The sequence below is a fragment of the Tamandua tetradactyla genome, chromosome 3 (genome assembly GCF_023851605.1).
Source record: "Tamandua tetradactyla isolate mTamTet1 chromosome 3, mTamTet1.pri, whole genome shotgun sequence".
In the NCBI taxonomy this organism is placed as follows: Eukaryota; Metazoa; Chordata; class Mammalia; order Pilosa; family Myrmecophagidae; genus Tamandua; species Tamandua tetradactyla.
The window spans coordinates 3,419,785-3,438,593 of NC_135329.1; the positions used below are offsets into that span (position 1 = coordinate 3,419,785).

At 35.4% G+C, this 18,809-nt stretch overlaps 1 protein-coding gene across 10 annotated transcripts in view; it reads right to left on the minus strand.

Moving 5' to 3' along the window:
* The window catches only part of PUM2 (pumilio RNA binding family member 2), a 102,377-nt gene that overhangs the window by 55,747 nt on the left and 27,821 nt on the right, over positions 1 to 18,809 (minus strand). For 9 of the 10 annotated variants that reach the window (XM_077152166.1, XM_077152167.1, XM_077152174.1 and 6 more), the window contains exons 2-3: positions 9,500 to 9,568; positions 2,445 to 2,553 (exon numbers count right to left, since the gene is read on the minus strand). In XM_077152166.1, the coding sequence (XP_077008281.1) occupies positions 2,445 to 2,553; positions 9,500 to 9,550 (160 nt within the window). In that variant the 5' untranslated portion in view covers positions 9,551 to 9,568. Of the gene's footprint in view, positions 1 to 2,444; positions 2,554 to 8,417; positions 8,543 to 9,499; positions 9,569 to 18,809 lie in introns of those variants that run through there. The other variant, XM_077152173.1, reaches the window with a different exon arrangement.

Consider the following 18,809-nt stretch of genomic DNA (forward strand, 5'->3'; position numbering starts at 1 on the left):
TACTTGAGCACCATAATCACATGGGATCTTGAACAGGGTGTGAGATCTGGTTGGTTTGTCCAGGGTAGTGTGATACCCCGATACATCCTAAAGAAATTTGCACAGAGAATAAAAAAGTATTCATGAAGTGTCCTTGGGGAGATGGGGAGAAAGGAGTAAATATTAAACTTTCCCACCTCAGAAATTCCTGATATCAGAAGCAGGTGAGACAACCAATAGGCTGAGCCCTCAATCTTGGGGCTTGCTGCTATGAAGCTTATTCTTACCAAGGAGAGGCTAAGCCTGCTAAGCCTATGCCTAAGAGTCATCTCCAGAGACCCTGTTTGTTGCTCAGATGTGGCCTCTCTCTCTAAGCCAACTTGGCAGGTAAACTCACTGCCCTCCCCTGTCATGATATATGACTCCCAGGGATGTGTAAATCTCTCTGGCAACATGGGACCTGACTCCCGAAAATGAAACAGGACCTGGCATCATGGGAATGAAAAAGCCTTCCTGACCAAAAAGGGAAAGAGACAAAGGAGACAAAGTCTCAATGAGAGGCTATCCTGGAGGTTATTCTTTCGCATTATATAGATATCCCTTTTTAGTTTATGGTGTATTGCAGTGGCTAGAGGGAAGCACCTGAAACTGTTGAACTGTGTTCTAGTTCAACATTGTTGAAATCGAAGAAGATTCTTGAAGAAGGCTATATAACCATATAGCTCTGACAATGTGACTGTGAGATTGTGAAAACCTTGTGTCTGATGCTCCTTTTATCCAGGGTATGGACAGATGAATGAGAAAAAAAGAGATTAAAAAAACAAACAATAGGGGGAGATAAAGGGTAAAAATGTGATAGGCTGAAATACTACGGGTTAATGAGAGAGGGATAATGGGATCTATGAGTTGTTTTTTTTTTTTAATTTTTCTGGAGTGATACAAATGCTCTAAAAATGATCATGGTGGAGAATAAACAACTATGTGATGATACCATGAGCCACTGATTGTATAATATGGTTGGACTGTACACGTGTGGATATATGTTTCTCAATAAAAATATTTTTTAAAAAAAGAAAGAGAAATATATAAACTGCCACTTAAATGTTTGGCTGCAGGTACTGTTGGTGCTCCAAGTTTAAGATACCAAAAACATTTCCCAACCATCTCTCCATGTTGAAAATCTCTCATTTCCATGTTGTGTTGCTTTTGATCACTTTAAAAATATTTGGTTCTGTTAAATACAGTAATTAACCATTCTGCCTTCAAATGAAATATCAAAATATGTCCATCAACCAAGGTATCAAAACACATGTGATCTGTGGTGGACAAAGTACGCTAGTCCAAATAACTGAATAATTTAAATTGGGAATCCAATTCACACTGGATTAATTCTAATCCAGAAAATGATCAATCCTTGAGGATAAGGATTTTATCATTATTTTTTGATCCTCCAAACCTGCCTGCCTATGGAGGCATTATGTATGCTGAATTTAAAGAAAATTTCCAACGTTTTAAGGAAAGTTTTGTCTAAATTACTAAAGTTTTCAATCCATTTGGATTATAAAAAGTATTAACCTTTTGGGTTTTAGCATTTTAGCAATTATTTCAGTTTTATAACGATTAGTTGTTTTAAAACTAAGAGTTTAAAATCTTAAAATATATTTTAATGATTTGGAGAATAAAGAAACATCTGGCAGTTTATACTCAAAACATAGGGTTAATCTGATAATTGCCATTATGAAATTAGTTGGTTTTTAAAAAATAATTGGTAATTTAGTCATATGGCATAGCTTAAGCAAATTGCATTAAATTCAACTGTTAAAAAAAAGGCTTATTTATAAAATACACGTTGGTAGTTCAATCTGTACACCGCTCAGATTTTAAAAACATTTAAAAGAAATATCATTAGTAAAATGATATGCTAACTATTTTAAGAATATAACTATGTTCTTTAATTGACCAATTATTGTCACTCCTGTGAGTTATGCTCCTTGTATGCCAGGTTATATCCCCCTTAAGTTTCTCAGACCTCCGTCATTCCCACTACTTATTTCTGGAAATCCAAAAACTCACAGCTCCACTTGTTTTCTGGGAGTTCTATGTTACTAAGGGAGTTACTTCCTTTCCAGGTGTGGTAACTGTCTAATAAAGCTACAATACTGAGTTGTAATAGATAAATCAGTCTTTGCCATCTAGTACAATTTAAGGTTGAAAATTTCTATGGATAAATTAATTTGTCATCTATTTTAATGGAAATTCAGAGTCAAAGTTCATTTCAAATAAAACTTATCAACAAAATCTGTCTATGACAAAAATGTCTAACCAGGGATCGCACTGTGAAAGTGTACACAGTGCTTTATGAAAGTCTCCACAAACAATATCACAAGTTTTCTTCCAATATACCTGGGGGTAAGCAGTTTTTTTTTTAAAAATTGAATATTTTCATAGATATACCAGTAACTTACGAGTAGTTCCCCATGCAGTCTCTCTCCATTCATCATCCCCAAGAAATATGCCTTTTTGTCCATCTTTTGTTGAATCATCAGGTTCCCAAAACTTTTTGGTAGGCAAAAGCTATTTAGGGAAAAAAAGGAAAGCAAAAAATTATTTAATCTAAAAACAAAATAGGTAGGGGAAAGCAAACATACACACACTACTGATATGTATTACTTCATTTTCAATATTAATAAAAATGTTCCTAATGTCTTATTAGTAATAATATAACTCCCAATCTATGTTTAGAGACTGGCTCTAATAATTCTAGACCTGAATATTAATCAAAGCCATGTCTGATTGTTCTACATTTTTCAAATTTTTTTTTTTACTATGTGAATTTTTCTTTATTAAATAAATTTCTTCATAAGGCTTACCAAATTTCTTGCTCAAGAACCAACAATACCAAAAGAAATGATTAATATTTTTCTTTCACTTCCATGCAGTGGTAGCAGTGCCCCTGGACTACCTCCTAACCTAAGTTTCCAGAATAGAAAATGTTTTTCATTTTCACTTTAGTTAGATTCTGAATACTAGCAATCTGTCAATCCCAAATGAGGATGGTATAGATGGCAAAGAAACAGAAAAGAACCCAAATAAATCTGAGATAATCTCAAATTTCTACGCTCTATTCTATATTGTGACATACACAGTACATAAAAATTGGGTGATACAACCATTCACTGATTATTCAAAATGCACACTTGGCTAACTCATATTAATTATTAAATATTCATCCAGGTTGTTCCTCTTTATATTCTGTGACCACTCAGAGGAGGTAGACTAGGAATATGTTCACTTGAAAAGGGCATACTGGTTTTTTAAGATACGCGTTTGGCATTTAAAATAAGCAATTGTAAGACTAAGATCCCTTTAAGCCCACAATTAGGTATCTGGTCTTTAGTTCTCATAATCAAACTTCTGTATCTGTCTGTTACTATAGTAATCCCACTTAATTACCTGTGGCAAGTAATTTATCATCTTTAGAGAGCTCACAACCATACAACTATAGTAGAATGTAATTTACTAATACCTGAATTGGATCTGAAAGGTGAGAGAGAAAAAGCAAAAAGAGCGAGAGAGAGAGAGTGCGTGTGTGTATGTATGTGTGTTAGGGGTTGAAAGTGGGAGTGAAAGATGAGGAAGGCAAAGCACAAACAAAGGCAAAACTTCAAAGAATGCACCATGGAGAACAGGGTATAAAATGGAGGAACCTATGTGGGCAGGTCAGATGTTGAAGATGGAAAAGCTGCCTAGGTCAGATCAAGATAAACCTTAAAGTCACGCTAAGGAAAGAGGATGCTATATGAAAGCCATAAGGGATCAAGAGAGGTTGACCAGAGTGACATCATCATGTTTAAGAAAACTTAAGTGGCAAGAAGAATAATAAATAGAAAACAGGAATGACTAGGCAAAAACAGACCACTTGAGGAGGATTACAAGTCCAATTCAGCAAGAATGAAACTGGTAGAAAGAAACGAAAAAATAAAATGGCTGTGAGAAACATTTAGGAGAGAGTTAATAGGATCTGGATACAAATTAGGGAGGGGAGGGTATGTGGATAAAAGGATATAACTTTAAAGCTTGGGGTAACAAGGTAGATAGTAGCACTGATGACCAAAAAAGAGAAAAATTAGGGAACAGCAAGGTGTTCTGCTCTAGCTTTTTGAGGGGGAAAACTCACTTTAAGCATGTTCCCAATTAACGTATCTTTTGCTAAAAGAAATATAATTTCAAAGGAAGCTAACTTCTATTTTTAAAAAGCAAATGATCTGCATTTAACGTACATTTAATAATAATCTGCTCTAACAAAAATTCCAGTAAGTTAAATGCAATCTGTTCCTTTGATTTAAATAAAAAACTTCACCTCACCATAAGACTCGTGCAAATATTCAAGCAAAATGTAAAACTGATAATACAGTAAAGCATTATATTTAATATATTAATCCAAGTTAATAGAACTTAAAAATACTTTGCAAATAAGCCATGTCAGGAAGAAAATAATTCCTGAGAGAACAGAGAAGTGATTTTATCCCATACTTCAAAAAAAAAAGGTTTCAATATTAAAATAAGACTAATGACCAAGAAATCTAAAATAAAGAGAAGCTGTAACAACTACTTTACTATACAGACTAATCTTAAAACCACTGAATAGACGATTAAACAAAAAACATCAACATCAAGCACTTACCAAGTGTGCCTAATTTTGTGCAATATAAGAGTATCTCTTCATTTCACAAACATTTATATGTTTTACATAAGAATAAAATTTAGTGGTTATTAAATTAACAATTTTCTTATCAAAGGCCTTCAACATTTAGAAACTTCTTTCTGTGACAATGTAGACAGTGATTTCAAGTACTTCTAGACAAGCTACTAGCTCATGACCAAGAATAGGTTAAAACGAATTAATATAGGGCAAGTCAAAAATATAGGATGCAATATTTGAGGAAAAAAAGGTTAAACAATACACTGATTCGAATAGCAAACACAGAGACTTGCCCCTGGAGACTCTTTTACTTCAGTAGAAATGGGGAAGCATATTACAGAAAACAAGGGCTAAAAGATCTTGAAGATCTGTAAAATGTAATATCCAACACCATTTCATTTTAGTTCTCTGATTCACAAAAGCTCTAAACCAAGGTCAGGCAACTCAATATTTCTTGTCAACCTGTTCCTCTGCTTTTCTACCTCAGAGATGACTGAATGAACATATAAATTAATTTCTCATTTCATTAGTTCTTTCTTTCAGAAAGCATTAATGGCTGTCCTGTCCACACCACAAAGAAATCAGTCAACACCCTAGCATATTGCCTTAAAAAAAAAAAAAATCCTGCTATAAGGATTTATGCAATGAAGTGCACGGACACTAAGATGTCCTAGTACAGATTGTTACGCAACATACCAAAACAAAATTAACCTACTTCAAATTAAAAGGATTTAAAGTCTAAACACCTACATTATGATCGTTAAATTAAGATGCTGTTTGTAACTAATATTATGCTCCAACAAGTTTTATTTCTGGACAAATCAGAATGTAAGGGTCACCATATTTATTACGGCAGTTGATCAAAGATAGGTATAGACGCTAATAACTAAATTGTGCAGACAGCCAAAAAACACAAGGTAAATTCCCGGAAACCCAGAATGGTGCTTTTTTGTTAATGAAAGATATTAACACTACTTTTTTCTTTTTCAACTCATCCTACTTCCCCAAATTGTCTTAATATCCCATAATATCACTAGCAATTATTAATGTCTGATTACTTCCAATGGGAAGTAATACTGCAAACAGTCCAGACACACAAGAGTTCAAACTACTGTTCAGCCACACTCATGTGGCCTTGGGCCAATTAACCCTTTTGAGTTTCCTCATCTGTCAAATAAGAATGATAAAGCTCCTGTCACAGAGTTCTTATGAGGTTAGAACGAAATATTAAGTATATAGTTGGCACAGCATGCAGCACATGGCAGGCACATAAATATTAGGCACTTGCACCACCAAAAGCATGAATCCTTTAATATTATAAAGCATGAACAGCACACTGGTCAACAACATTGGACTGGCTGCTTATTTCAAAGATTCATTACAAAGATATCCTTTACAGTTGTGTGCCTTCTTTTTTCTTGAGTCAGTTTGAGAATCCTAGGGAAACTATGAACCCCTCATCTCCTACTTATGAAGAATAGCTGCCTAATATAGTTGCATTTTGCATAAGGAAACAGGTTTAATAAACTGTCCAGCTAGTAAATGGCAGCATCAGGATTTGAACCCATATTCGTTTAAATGCTAAGCCCCATGTTCTTTACATTTAACTACCACAGAAGTCTAATTCACCAATATTTCTGAAAATTTCCAGTATGACAACATTATGAGGTATGAGAAATAAAGTAATTTAAGATATATCATGACTTTTCCCATGTAAAATGAGCACACATTATAGTGGATAAAGACTAAGATGGGACTGTTGAGCTATAAAATCATGCAAATAAAACTACGCATCAGTTTTAAACACTGTCCGAAACACATGTGATTTCCATACCAGTTATTCTTAAGAATTCAGATCAGAGCTAGAGCCTTTGAGAGAGATACATGATTCATACAAAAGGTTATTCTTATCTTCAAAGAAGTCAGTTTTACTCAAGGTCATATCACTAGTGACAGATCTGAGAGAAGGCAGAAGTCTGTTTATTCCTATCCATTATGTTTTCCCTCTCGCTATACTACCTAGGATCTTAGTACAAAAACGTTTTCTTTAAATTATCATGTCAGAAAAGAAAGGAGGGAACATTACTTATCATACCAAGCTATGGAAATAGCTGCAAAATATACAACATACTAAGCAGTGATTTCAACTTAAATTCTGAGTTCCCTGAAGAACTTTAGGCAGCTCTCTGCCCTAATTTTAAAAATAAAGACACCTATTTATAGATGCCCCGGAAAACCTGGAGAAGATAAGAGATAGATGCATGTGCTTCTGCAGTGTGGTTCATTAAAACATTATACTATGAATTTGAGTCCAGCCTCCCATGGATTTGCTTTGCTCTTTTTAAACCACATGACATAAATCAACAGGTCTTTTGACAAAAGCATGCTGTTAGTGAAAAAAGGAAAGGATGAGTTTATAAATGGAAAATTACAAAAATATAATTCTGTTTCTATTTTTGGATGAACACTAGAAGAGACAACCCTCTCTGATGATGGGTTAGTAAAGGCATCAAGATCTACAAAAAAAAAATAGTATATTTCCAATTAGTTCTGTATTTAAATACAGTGTTTTGGACATTAAAGATCTACAACTCAACACATAATAAGCAAAAACTTCATTTTTTAAAAAGGCAGAACTAGGGCAATCCATTAAAAAAGGATTTTGCATTAGAAAAATAAACAAGCAATTTTAGAAAATTAAAGAGCCAGAAGCTCAAGGCTACTTTTAATTTATTTTGAAGAATGAATTCTGGGATAAAACAAAACAAAACAAACACCTCACCTGTCAGGAAAGGAGGAGAAGACTGGTGAGAGAGAGACAGGCAAAGAAGGAAATCCCAGAAGGTTCCCTGCTGCCTGTGAGATGAGGAAAGATAGAAAGGCTTGTGGGAGAGAGAACCCAGAAACAGAAATCTGAGTAGGTTTTTTAGCTAACTCTTAGAGATAGCAGTATTAATTGGAAAACTGTTAAGGCAAAAAAATTTAGTGAATAATAGCGTATTTAAAAACACATTTTTACTGGATGAAGGTCACAAATGCACTATCACCTGCAGCTATTCACCAGCTAACAGTCTAAACCCTGGTCACTTTCACTCTGGGTATCTAACACTTCCAGTAAGAAAGCCTGGATTTAAGTTTAATTGGTTTAACATACTATTTACCCAGCTCTTCTTTTGCAAAACCTCAGACATCTTCCTCTACTCCCAAATAACTAAACCCTTTCAACTATCATTTCTGATCATGTCATCTACTTCAACTGTGAAAAAAAAAAAGTCTTTGGATTTGTCAAATGTTGTATTTGGAAAGGAAGAAAAAAGCCAATTAAAAAATATACACACAATGTAGATTTGGGAAGTAGCCAGGGAGTCTAACTAAAATTAAGGTAGGTGTGTATGACTCTACTTGCTTTTAAAAGAATCAGCAAGTTCACATTTGTCATAATTAAAAGCTGAAACATTATCAAAATTCACTTTGAAGATTCGTTCTTCTGCTTTCTAAAGAACAAATAAAACAAGTGGCAGGGGAAAAAATGAAAGCCCTTTTCAATGACCTCTTTTTATTCCCCTACAGTGAAAACAATGCCTAAGCAGCCGATGCACTGCAGCAAAGTTGTATGTAGTTTACTTTTAATAAAAAAATTTTTTTTCCTTGCTCAAATTTGTTTTAGGGCCCAGAATTTTACACTGGACTAACAAGTTTATATTGGCAATACTTAAGCTTAAGCACCTTAACTCACCCTTAAATCAGTCCTCTGAAAATGACAAACTCTTTGGAAAACGCTGTTCTGGAGAAGGGGAGGGTTAGCTAGCTGCAGGGTGCCCTCTTGTGGCCCAGAGGAGTGACTGGACTCTTTTTCTGCATCTGAAGAGCACAGCATTGGATGGAGTGAGTCTCATGAAGGTCTCTAATCTACCAAAGTAAAATAATCTCCAGGAGCAAGCAGTTAATTACATCTTAGGTCTGTTCACCATTATTTTCTATTATCAGTCCACATCAAGTTAGGTATTATAGAACATGACAAAGTAAAGATGTGACCACAAGGTTTTCATAATTAAACTTTTCTAAATATTCATTAGGTATATGGAAAACTTTAAGTATTTTCGATGCCATAAAAATAGAGGAGTGAGGTTAAATGGGGTGCCCCCAATTAAAATTACAGATTAACAGGAGTGACAAAGTTCATTAAAAATTGTTGAGTACCTACTATAAGCTTAGGCATTCAAAGCTAACAATCTACAAGGGAGAGAGACAAATATAAAACAAACTGTGACTACTAATATAATAAAAGTTTGTATAAAGAACTGAGATGTCAGATGAGGAAGCAATTAATTTAACTGCAGACAAAAATAGGACAATAGATAAGAGTCACTTTTTAATAGCATCTTGTAGAAGATTAGTTTATTAAGCCAAAAGCTATGGGTGGAAAAGAGCAATCTGGGGAGAGAGAACTGTGAACAGTCAGTGCACCTAAAGCAAACACAGCATACACATATAAAACAGCAGGACAAGGGTAAAGAAAGTGTTTTTTCTGAGAAAAGCTAATTAAAGTTTACAAAAATCTGGCATTCTCTAATCAATTCAATCAATTCCCTGGACACAAATAATCACACTAAAAATTACTGCTAAATGTGAAAGAAAAAAGCTTAAAATTATTAACTACAGAGGTGTATGATCTGAGATTAAACCCAACATCATCTGGAAGACACAACCATTGTTATGAAGATTTATGGTTAAAAAAAATAATTCTCAATGGCTGAAATAATTAAAGTATGGTATAAATATTTACCTCTCCCATTCATAATATTCATAAATATTTACCTCTCCCATTCCCCGAGATTCTAATGCAAGAGCTTGAAAATCATGATTCATTTCATCCACAGATCAAACCTGTTGAATAACAAGAACAAAAATTAATAGAAAGATACTTTTAGACAATAGGCTATATCAACTACTGATATCTGTGTGATCTGAGAGGGGCAAGAATGGCTTTCTCTAAGAAGACTGGTTTTCCCAGAGTCCATGATAATTTACATTAAAATTTATGGGGAAAACCTGAGATTGAGGGTCTTGTTGGATTATTCTGTATGCTAAAGAAACCCCTACTAGTATCTTAAGCAGAAGAACTGGAGGAAGGTAAAATATTAGAACGGAGCACAGACACCAAAATATAACTATCGTTTTATTTTGTATTTTCTATTATAAAATTATTTTGCATTACAATTTTTTCACTGAAGATTTTTATTTGTAACTCTTACATGATACACAAAAATTTTTCACTGAAAATATTTAAGTTGCAAAATAAATTCAGCCATTAAGATGCTGATCCATTTCTACTTCAAAGCAACATATAAATTAATCTGCTATGAAAATGACAGAATTCAGAATAAGGCTTCCTCAAGATCAATTCCTTTCCCTTCTCTTCAAACTACAACTAAAGCATATTTTTCTATCTTTCCATTCCTAACAAATAGCTTAAGTTGTTCTTTTATCTCTTCCTGGCAATTAGTGTGTTTTTTAATTTAGTGGCCTTTGCTTCCCAAAGTAACTGGTACAGAGAAAACTGTTCAAGATTGGGGTCACTAAAAATTCAGTCTTCAAACTCAACTGCGCTTTATAATATGTTCCTATTATTTTCCCCAGCCAGTTCTCTCTCTAAAACTCCACAGCATGTGATATAATAAAGCACCCCTCCCTTCCTATAAAAGTTCTCTGTTCTTATTTTTACCTCTTATAATAACTTTTCTCATTATTTTCCTATGTCTCCAGTTGCTACTTTTCAGGTTTCTCAGACTCCTGTTTGTCTCCCATTCCATGAATCTTAGAATTCTGTCCAATGCGCTCTCTTTTCTACCCTTTATCCTGAGTAACATCTACTTTAAGAACTGTCTACCTGCTTAGGGATCCCCACATTTATATGTGTACAAACCAAATGTAAATTTGGGAATCATCTCCTCTCCCCACTCCCAACTGACCACAGGGAATTCCAACTTTACCGTTCTTCCCCACTTCTAACTTTAATTCTTTTCTTTCTTATATCTACTATCCAATCACTTACCAAGTCCTGCCAAATTGACCTTCTAACCTCACTTAAATCCATCCATATCACTCAGTTCCAATTATCTGACTGTTCAGACCAACCCTCTCCTGTCTTCCCATCCTGCAATCTATATTTTGAGATGCAATTAAGTCATCTTTCTGAATGATGCCGATTGTCATTTCCAAATTTGAATCCCTGCCATCAGCCTTAAAGATAAAAAGCTCAAACTCCTGGATTCAAATTATATAATTCAAGTTCTACAAATCTAGACAAGTAATCTAAACTTTTTCCCCCTCAATTTCCTCATCTGAGGATAACCGCAGTATCTACCACATGGACTTGTGAAAAGCAAATTAGATAATGTAATATAACTGTGCTTAACACATAAGCATTTAAAATCCAGCTGTCAAAAAGCTCTTCAATCTTTTCACCAAATGGTGCTAGAACTGGACAGTCATAGGCAGAAAATGAACTTCAAAATGTATTTCACACCTTAGTATAAAAATGAACTCAAAATAGATAATACACCAAAATATAAAAATTACAAGACTTCTAGGAATACACAAGAGAAAATCTTTATGATCTTGTGTATGGCAGTCAGCTTTTAGACCAAAATAAAAAACACAATCCACAAATAAAAATCTTGATAAATTGAATTTCAACAGCCAAAGTCACTGCAAAGAAAATGAGAACAAGCTGCAGGTTAGAAGAAAATATCACATATCTGATAATAAAAATATAAAAAACTCTTTAAAAAATCAAGAAGAGATAAACCACTCAAGTTAAAAAATGGGCAAAAGATCTGAATGGATACTACACATCAAAGAAGATATATGGACTGCAAAGAAGCATATGAAAAAATGCTCACATCTTTAATCTTTATGGAAATACAAACGTAAAACCACAATGAGATACCACCACATCTATAAAAATAGCTAAAAGATACAACAACCTAGCTAGAGTACTCAAATCACTAACCAATGGGAAGAGATGCAAGAATCTGAAGGAAGAAAAGTATGCTAGCAGAGGGTTTCAAGCTATTATTCTGTTCTCTTGTTAACGTGCTAGAAAACCTGGATTCATTAACAGTTCTTACAAAGTGAACACAAATAAGACTAAAAGATCAGAACAAAAATTTCTGCTGCAAAAAAAAAAAAGTATAGCTGAGACAAATTCGCTTAACAAAAACAAGTTGTGTGGGGCTGTAATTTCACCCCACCCCACCCCCCCAAAAAAAAGGTAAAGCTCCAAATTGTCCTGGGACTTCTGAGGAAAGAAATTGAGGAAGTTTTGACTCAGGAAGCCAATGTGGGAAATAAGTCTGTCCTTTGGAAGGTAAGGGCCTTCAAGAAGTTCACTCATCCCATTCACCTACCACATTTCCCACTTTTCCAAGACTCTTGAACTCCACCTGCTGAAGAACAAAATATCTTGATACCATCCTGGATCCAACCCATTTTCTCAAGTTATATTGTGCATATGATTCTTCTCTTTATCTTTCTTGTCATGAACACAATCCAAATGATTAATAAATAGCTTTACTGGTAAAAAAAAAAAAAAAAATCTGCTGCAGACCAACACAGGAGTCACAGGAAATTGGAATGAGTCCCATGATAACAAAACTAAACAATGAAAATCCAATATTCATCATGAGAGTTACAATGGAATCTAGGATATCTTCAATATATTCACCATAAAATCTAGAACACAACCCAAAATTACTAGACATGAACAAAAAGGAAAATGTTACCTACACAAAAGGCTGAAGTCAATTAATAGAGACTGGCCTCTGAAAAGACCCAGAAATTAGAATTACAAACAAAGACTTTAAAGTAACTATTATAACAGTGCTCAGAGACTAAAAGAAAAATATATTCCCATTGACTGAAAAAAATGAAAAATTTAGGAGGGAAAGAAAAACCACAAAAATAACCAAATGAAAATTCTAAATCTGAAAAAATTTTACTGGATGTGCTTAACAGCAGATTGGAGATAAAAGAAGAAAGAAACAGTGAACATGAAGAAACAGTGAACATGAAGAGAGATCCACAAAAATTTCCATCTGAACAACAGAAAGAAAAAAAGTAGAAAAAAACAAGCTAAGCCTCAATGACCAATGGAGCCCCAAAAGGAAAGTATGTGAAGAAACAATGGCAAAAATTTCTTGTACTTAGTGAAAGCTGAACTTAAGTTTAATAAGTTCAATGAACCTCAACAGAGGTAAATACAAAGAAAACCACACCTACCCATCACAAGCAAAATGCTAAAAACCAAAGATACGGAGAAAAATTCTGAAAGCAGCCAGAGCAAAATGGCTCACAGGGGAACAAAGATGTGAGTCACCACTGACTTCTAATCAGAAACAATGGAGAACAGAAGACAATGCAATGGCACCTGTAAAATGGTGAAAGAAAAAAAAAAAACCTTGAGAATATTACATCTGATAAAGATATCTTTCAAGAATAAAAGCTAAAGAAAGACATTTCTGGATAAAAGAAAACTAATAAAATTCACGTAGCAGATCTCTACCTCAAGAAATGCTTAGGGGGCAAAAAAAAAAGCAGCAGCAGCAGCTCTTTAGGCTGAAGGAAAATGATACCAGATGGAAACTCAGATCTTCAGGAAGGAATAAAGATCACTAAAAATGGTAAATATGTGCACAAATACAAAGAACTAGTTTTCCTCTTAATTTTTCTGAGACACATATGCCTGTTTAAAGCAAAAATTCCAACACTGTATTGTGGCGTATATCATATATACAGCTGAGACAATTAACATGTATATCCAACACCCATATATATCACTAGCCACACTTTCCTGACACTTTGGGTTTTTAAAAAGGAAAACTGTAGAACCAAATATTCTCTCATCATAGGAACAAACACACACACTCACTTGCTCACCTTTCAATTATCAATATAGGTAAAAGAATCTTGGTTTAGATATTTCATACATTTCTCATTAATACAACCAAAGTTCTCAGTTTGAATATTACAGAAATCTATTCCAATTCTGCTCAAATAGTGTTTTTTAATTAAAAAAAATTAATCAGCAATTTTACTGATATATTCACATAGCATGTAATCAATGGTTCACAGTATCATCATACAGTTTTGCATTCATCACAATAAATTTTGAACATTTTATTACTCCAAAAAAATAAAAATAAAAAAGAACCCCAAACTTACATTTCCACACTATTGCCTACCTCACCTCCCTTTTCTTCGTCTTTATTTTCTTACTCATCTATCCATACACTGGATAAAGGGAGTATTAGTCACAAGGTTTTCACAACCTAACACGTGAAAGCCATATGGTTCTACAATCATTTCAAGAATCAAGGTTACTGGATTACAGTTTGAAGATTTCAGGCATTTCCCTCTAGCTACGCCAATACACCAAAAACTGAAAAAGGATATCTGCATAATGCATAAGCATAATCTCCAGAATGACCTCTCAACTCTTATTTGTAATCTCTCAGTCACTGAAAACTTATTTTCATTTATTTTTCTCATTTTGGTCAAGAAGTCTTTCTCAGTCCCATGATGCCATGGCCAGGCTCATCCTTGGGAGTCATGTCCCACATAGAGCAGAGAATTTACTTGCAGAGTTGGCTTAAGAGAGAGAGGCCACATATGATCAACAAAAGAGGTTCCCTGGGGGTGATTCTTAGGCATAATTATAAGTAGGCTTAGCTTGTCCTTTGCAGGAATAAGTTTCACAAGGGCAACCCCAAGATCAAGCGCTTGGCCTGCTAAATTGGTAGAGCCCAATGCTTGCAAGAATATCAGATCTTCCCCAAGTGGGGAAGTTTAATATTTACGTTTTTCCCAAGTCCCTCAATGGGACTGTGTTAGTTAGATTCAGTTGTCAACTTGGCCAGGTGAGCATACCTAGTCTTGTTGCTGCAGACATAAGCCAACGGCACGTGAACCTCATCTGTTGCTAATTACATATGCAGTTGCCTAGGAGGCGTGTCTGCCGCAATGAGTGACGTTTGACTTAATTGGCTGGTGCTTAAATGAGAGGGTGTGCAAGGTAGCACAGCCTAAGCAGCTAGGCATTCCTCATCTCAGCACTTGCAGCTCAGCCCAGGCCTTTGGAGATGCAGAAAGAAGTCACCCAGGGATAGTTGTTGGAACCCAGGGGCCTGGAGAGAAGACCAGCAGAGACCTTCCCCTTAAGAAAGAACCTCAGTGGAAAGTTAGCTGCCTTTCCTCTGAAGAACTAACAAAATAAATCCCCTTTTATTAAAAGCCAATTTGTCGGGCGGGCCGCGGTGGCTCAGCGGGCAAGAGTGCTTGCCTGCCGTGCCGGAGGACCCCGGTTCGATTCCCGGCCCCAGCCCATGTAAAAAACAAACAAACAAACAAAATATAATAAAACAAGAAAATGTTTAAAAATGTTTCCCTTTCTTCCTCCCTTCCTTCCTTCCATCCTTCCTTCCTTCTCTGTCTTTCCTTCCTTTCCTCCCTCTCTCTTTAAAAAAAAAAAAAAGCCAATCTGTCTCTGGTGTGTTGCATTCCGGCAGCTAGCAAACTAGAACAGGGACTTTGCAAATACTTTTTATCTTCTGCCCAGATTATTCTGGAATGTATCAGGGCATCACATTAAAGTATACATACCAAAAAGATCTCATTCCCTGTTCAAGGTTCCATATAATTATGGTGTTCAAATAAACTGACCATAAAAGTTAAACTAGAGAGTGTGCTACCAAAAATATAAATTTTGTACCAAACAAACATTTTTTCCTTTGGTCTCACACAGAAGCTGAAGTTATAAAACACAGTCAAAATCATTCTTCACATTTTAGTCTGATTTACCTTAGTCCTAACCAGATCAGCCTCATTCATATCTTTAATTGAAGTCTGACCTCTTCTTCAGCTTTTTAAACAGGTACCCATATGGGCTAATACTGACTTTCATAGCTGCAGAACTCTTGCTCTGAGTCTCAGGTGTCACACAGATACCCAAAGCTCCAAGGAATGAATGGTTATACACAAAGAGCTCAGCATCTCATAATTTAGAAACAAGTTACAACTCAGGAATAGTTGTGACTGCTATAAGAGATAAGAATCTAGGAACCTTTACAATAAGCCTTCCCTGGATAACCTATGCTCTCAAATTCAATTCTCAGAGTTTGCACATTATAGTTAGCTCAAATTAATATCCTGAAGATTCAGTCACCTAGTTGCATGCCTCACAACTTCATTCCTTCTTGCAGCTGCTCAATGTTCCATTGCATGTGTATACCACAATTCAACTGTGGTTGATCTGCAAATCATGAATGCTGCCACCATAAGCACCAGTGTAGAAATATCCATTCATGTCCCTGCTTTCCTAATAATGGAGCTGCAGGATCATATGGCTACCCAATAGCCTCCTGTGGAACCACCACTCTGCCCTCCAGGAGCTGAACCATTCTACTTCCCTACCAACAGTGAATAGGTACATCTCTCTTCCCACATTTCCTCCAGCACTTGCATCTTTCTGTTTATTTTTTAAGAGTTTTATTTATACACCATAAAGTCCATCCTAAGTAAATAATCAGTGGTTCCTGGAATAATCACAGTTATGACATTCACCACTACAATCTATATGAGGACATATTCATTTCTTCTGCAAAGAAAAAAAAGGTGACAAAACTGAAAACAATACAGAGAAACAACACTACCACCGAGAATCCTATACCCCATAATTATATACCCCTCTTAGTGACATTCAGCTTTGCCATATTGCCTTTGTTACATTTAATGGAAGCATATTACAATGTTACTGTGAAGTACAGAGCCTAGTTTGAATTGTTTCCGTCTACCATCCCACCTTCAGCACCTTTCACTGTTGACATTCATTTGTTCTCCCTCATGCAAAAACATTCTTATATCTGTACAATTTAATCACCATCATTGACCACTTTAGGTTTTGTTAAGTTATACAGTCCCAGGCTCTATCTTCTCTCTTTCTTGTTTTTTGGTGTCACACATACTCCTAGCCTTCATCTTTCACCCATACTTACACTCAGCTTTGTTCAGTGTACTAAATTATTATCCTTATACTATCAGTCTTGCTGAATATTCTGTACTCCTTCAGCATCAAATGCCCAATCCTGATGCTCCTTTTATCTCCTGATAACCTGTGTTCTCAACTTTAACTCTCAGTTCGCTCATTAATGTTATTTCATATTAATGAGACCATATGTCTTTTTGTTTATGGCTAGTTTCACTTGCCATAGTTCCTCTAGGTTCACTCACGCTTGCAATATGTGTCATGACTTTATTCTGATGTATCATATCTCATTTCCCCCCTTAGCTTTATTGATGGTTGTCATGATTAGGTTCATGTGTCAACTTGGCCAAGTGGTGGTAACTGTTTGTCTGTTTGGGCAAGTGCTGGCCTGTTGTGATGAGGACATTTCATAGAATTAAATCATGATCATGTCAGCTACATCCATAGCTGATTATATTTGTAATCAGCCAAAGGGGAGTGTCTTCTGCAATGCGTAATGCTTAATCTGATCACTGGAAGACTTTTAAGGAGAATTTACAAAAGACAGGCTCTTCCTGTCTTGGCTGGTGAGCCTCTCCTGTGGAGTTCGTCCAGACCCTCCATCGGAATCGTCAGCTTCACAGCCTGCCCTGTAGATTTTGGACTCTGTGTTCCCGCAGTCATGTGAGACACTTTTATAAATTTTATATTTGTGAGTGATCCCTGTTGATTCTGTTTCTCTAGAGAACCCTAGCTAATACAATGGTCTTCAGTTCTCTACTCTTCTCCAGGCTTTTCTCTCCTGTCTTTTCCTATCTGCTTATAGTGGTCTCCTTTAGTATTTCTTGCAGAGCAGGTCTGTTGTTCACGAGCTCTCTCAATGTCTGTCTGAAATATTTTAAACTCTCCCCCATTTATTTTATTATTTTTTTATTAATTAAAGAAAAAAAAAGAAATTAACCCAACATTTAGAAATCATTCCATTCTACATATGCAATCAGTAATTCTTAACATCATCACATAGATGCATGATCATCATTTCTTAGAACATTCGCATCGATTTAGAAGAATGAGCAAAACAACAGAAAAAGATATAGAATGTTAATATAGAGAAAAAAATAGTACAAAAAAAAAAGACAAACAGACAAAAAAAAACCCTATATCTCAGATGCAGCTTCATTCAGTGTTTTAACATGACTACTTTACAATTAGGTGTTATTATGCTGTCCATTTTTGAGTTTTTGTATCTAGTCCTGTTGCACAGTCTATATCCCTTCAGCTCGAATCCCAGTATCTTACCCTGTTTCTAACTCCTGCTGAACTCTGTTACCAATGACATATTCCAAGTTTATTCTCGAATGTCGGTTCACATCAGTGGGACCATACAGTATTTGTCCTTTAGTTTTTGGCTAGACTCACTCAGCATAATGTTCTCTAGGTTCATCCATGTTATTACATGATTCATAAGTTTATTCTGTCTTAAAGCTGCATAATATTCCATCATATGTATATACCACAGTTTGTTTAGCCACTCGTCTGTTGATGGACATTTTGGCTGTTTCCATCTCTTTGCAATTGTAAATAACGCTGCTATAAACACTGGTGTGCAAATGTCCGTTTGTGTCTTTGCCCTTAAGTCCTCTGAGTAGATACCCAGCAATGGTATTGCTGGGTCGTATGGCAATTCTATATTCAGCTTTCTGAGGAACCGCCAAACTGCCTTCCACAGTGGTTGCACCATTTGACATTCCCACCAACAATGGATATAAGTGTGCCTCTTTCTCCGCATCCTCTCCAGCACTTGTCATTTTCTGTTTTGTTGATAATGGCCATTCTGGTGGGTGTGAGATGATATCTCATTGTGGTTTTGATTTGCATTTCTCTAATGGCCAGGGACATTGAGCATCTCTTCATGTGCTTTTTGGCCATTTGTATTTCCTCTTCTGAGAGGTGTCTGTTCAAGTCTTTTTCCCATTTTGTAATTGCGCTGGCTGTCTTTTTGTTGTTGAGTTGAATAATCTCTTTATAAATTCTGGATACTAGACCTTTATCTGATATGTCATTTCCAAATATTGTCTCCAATTGTGTAGGCTGTCTTTCTACTTT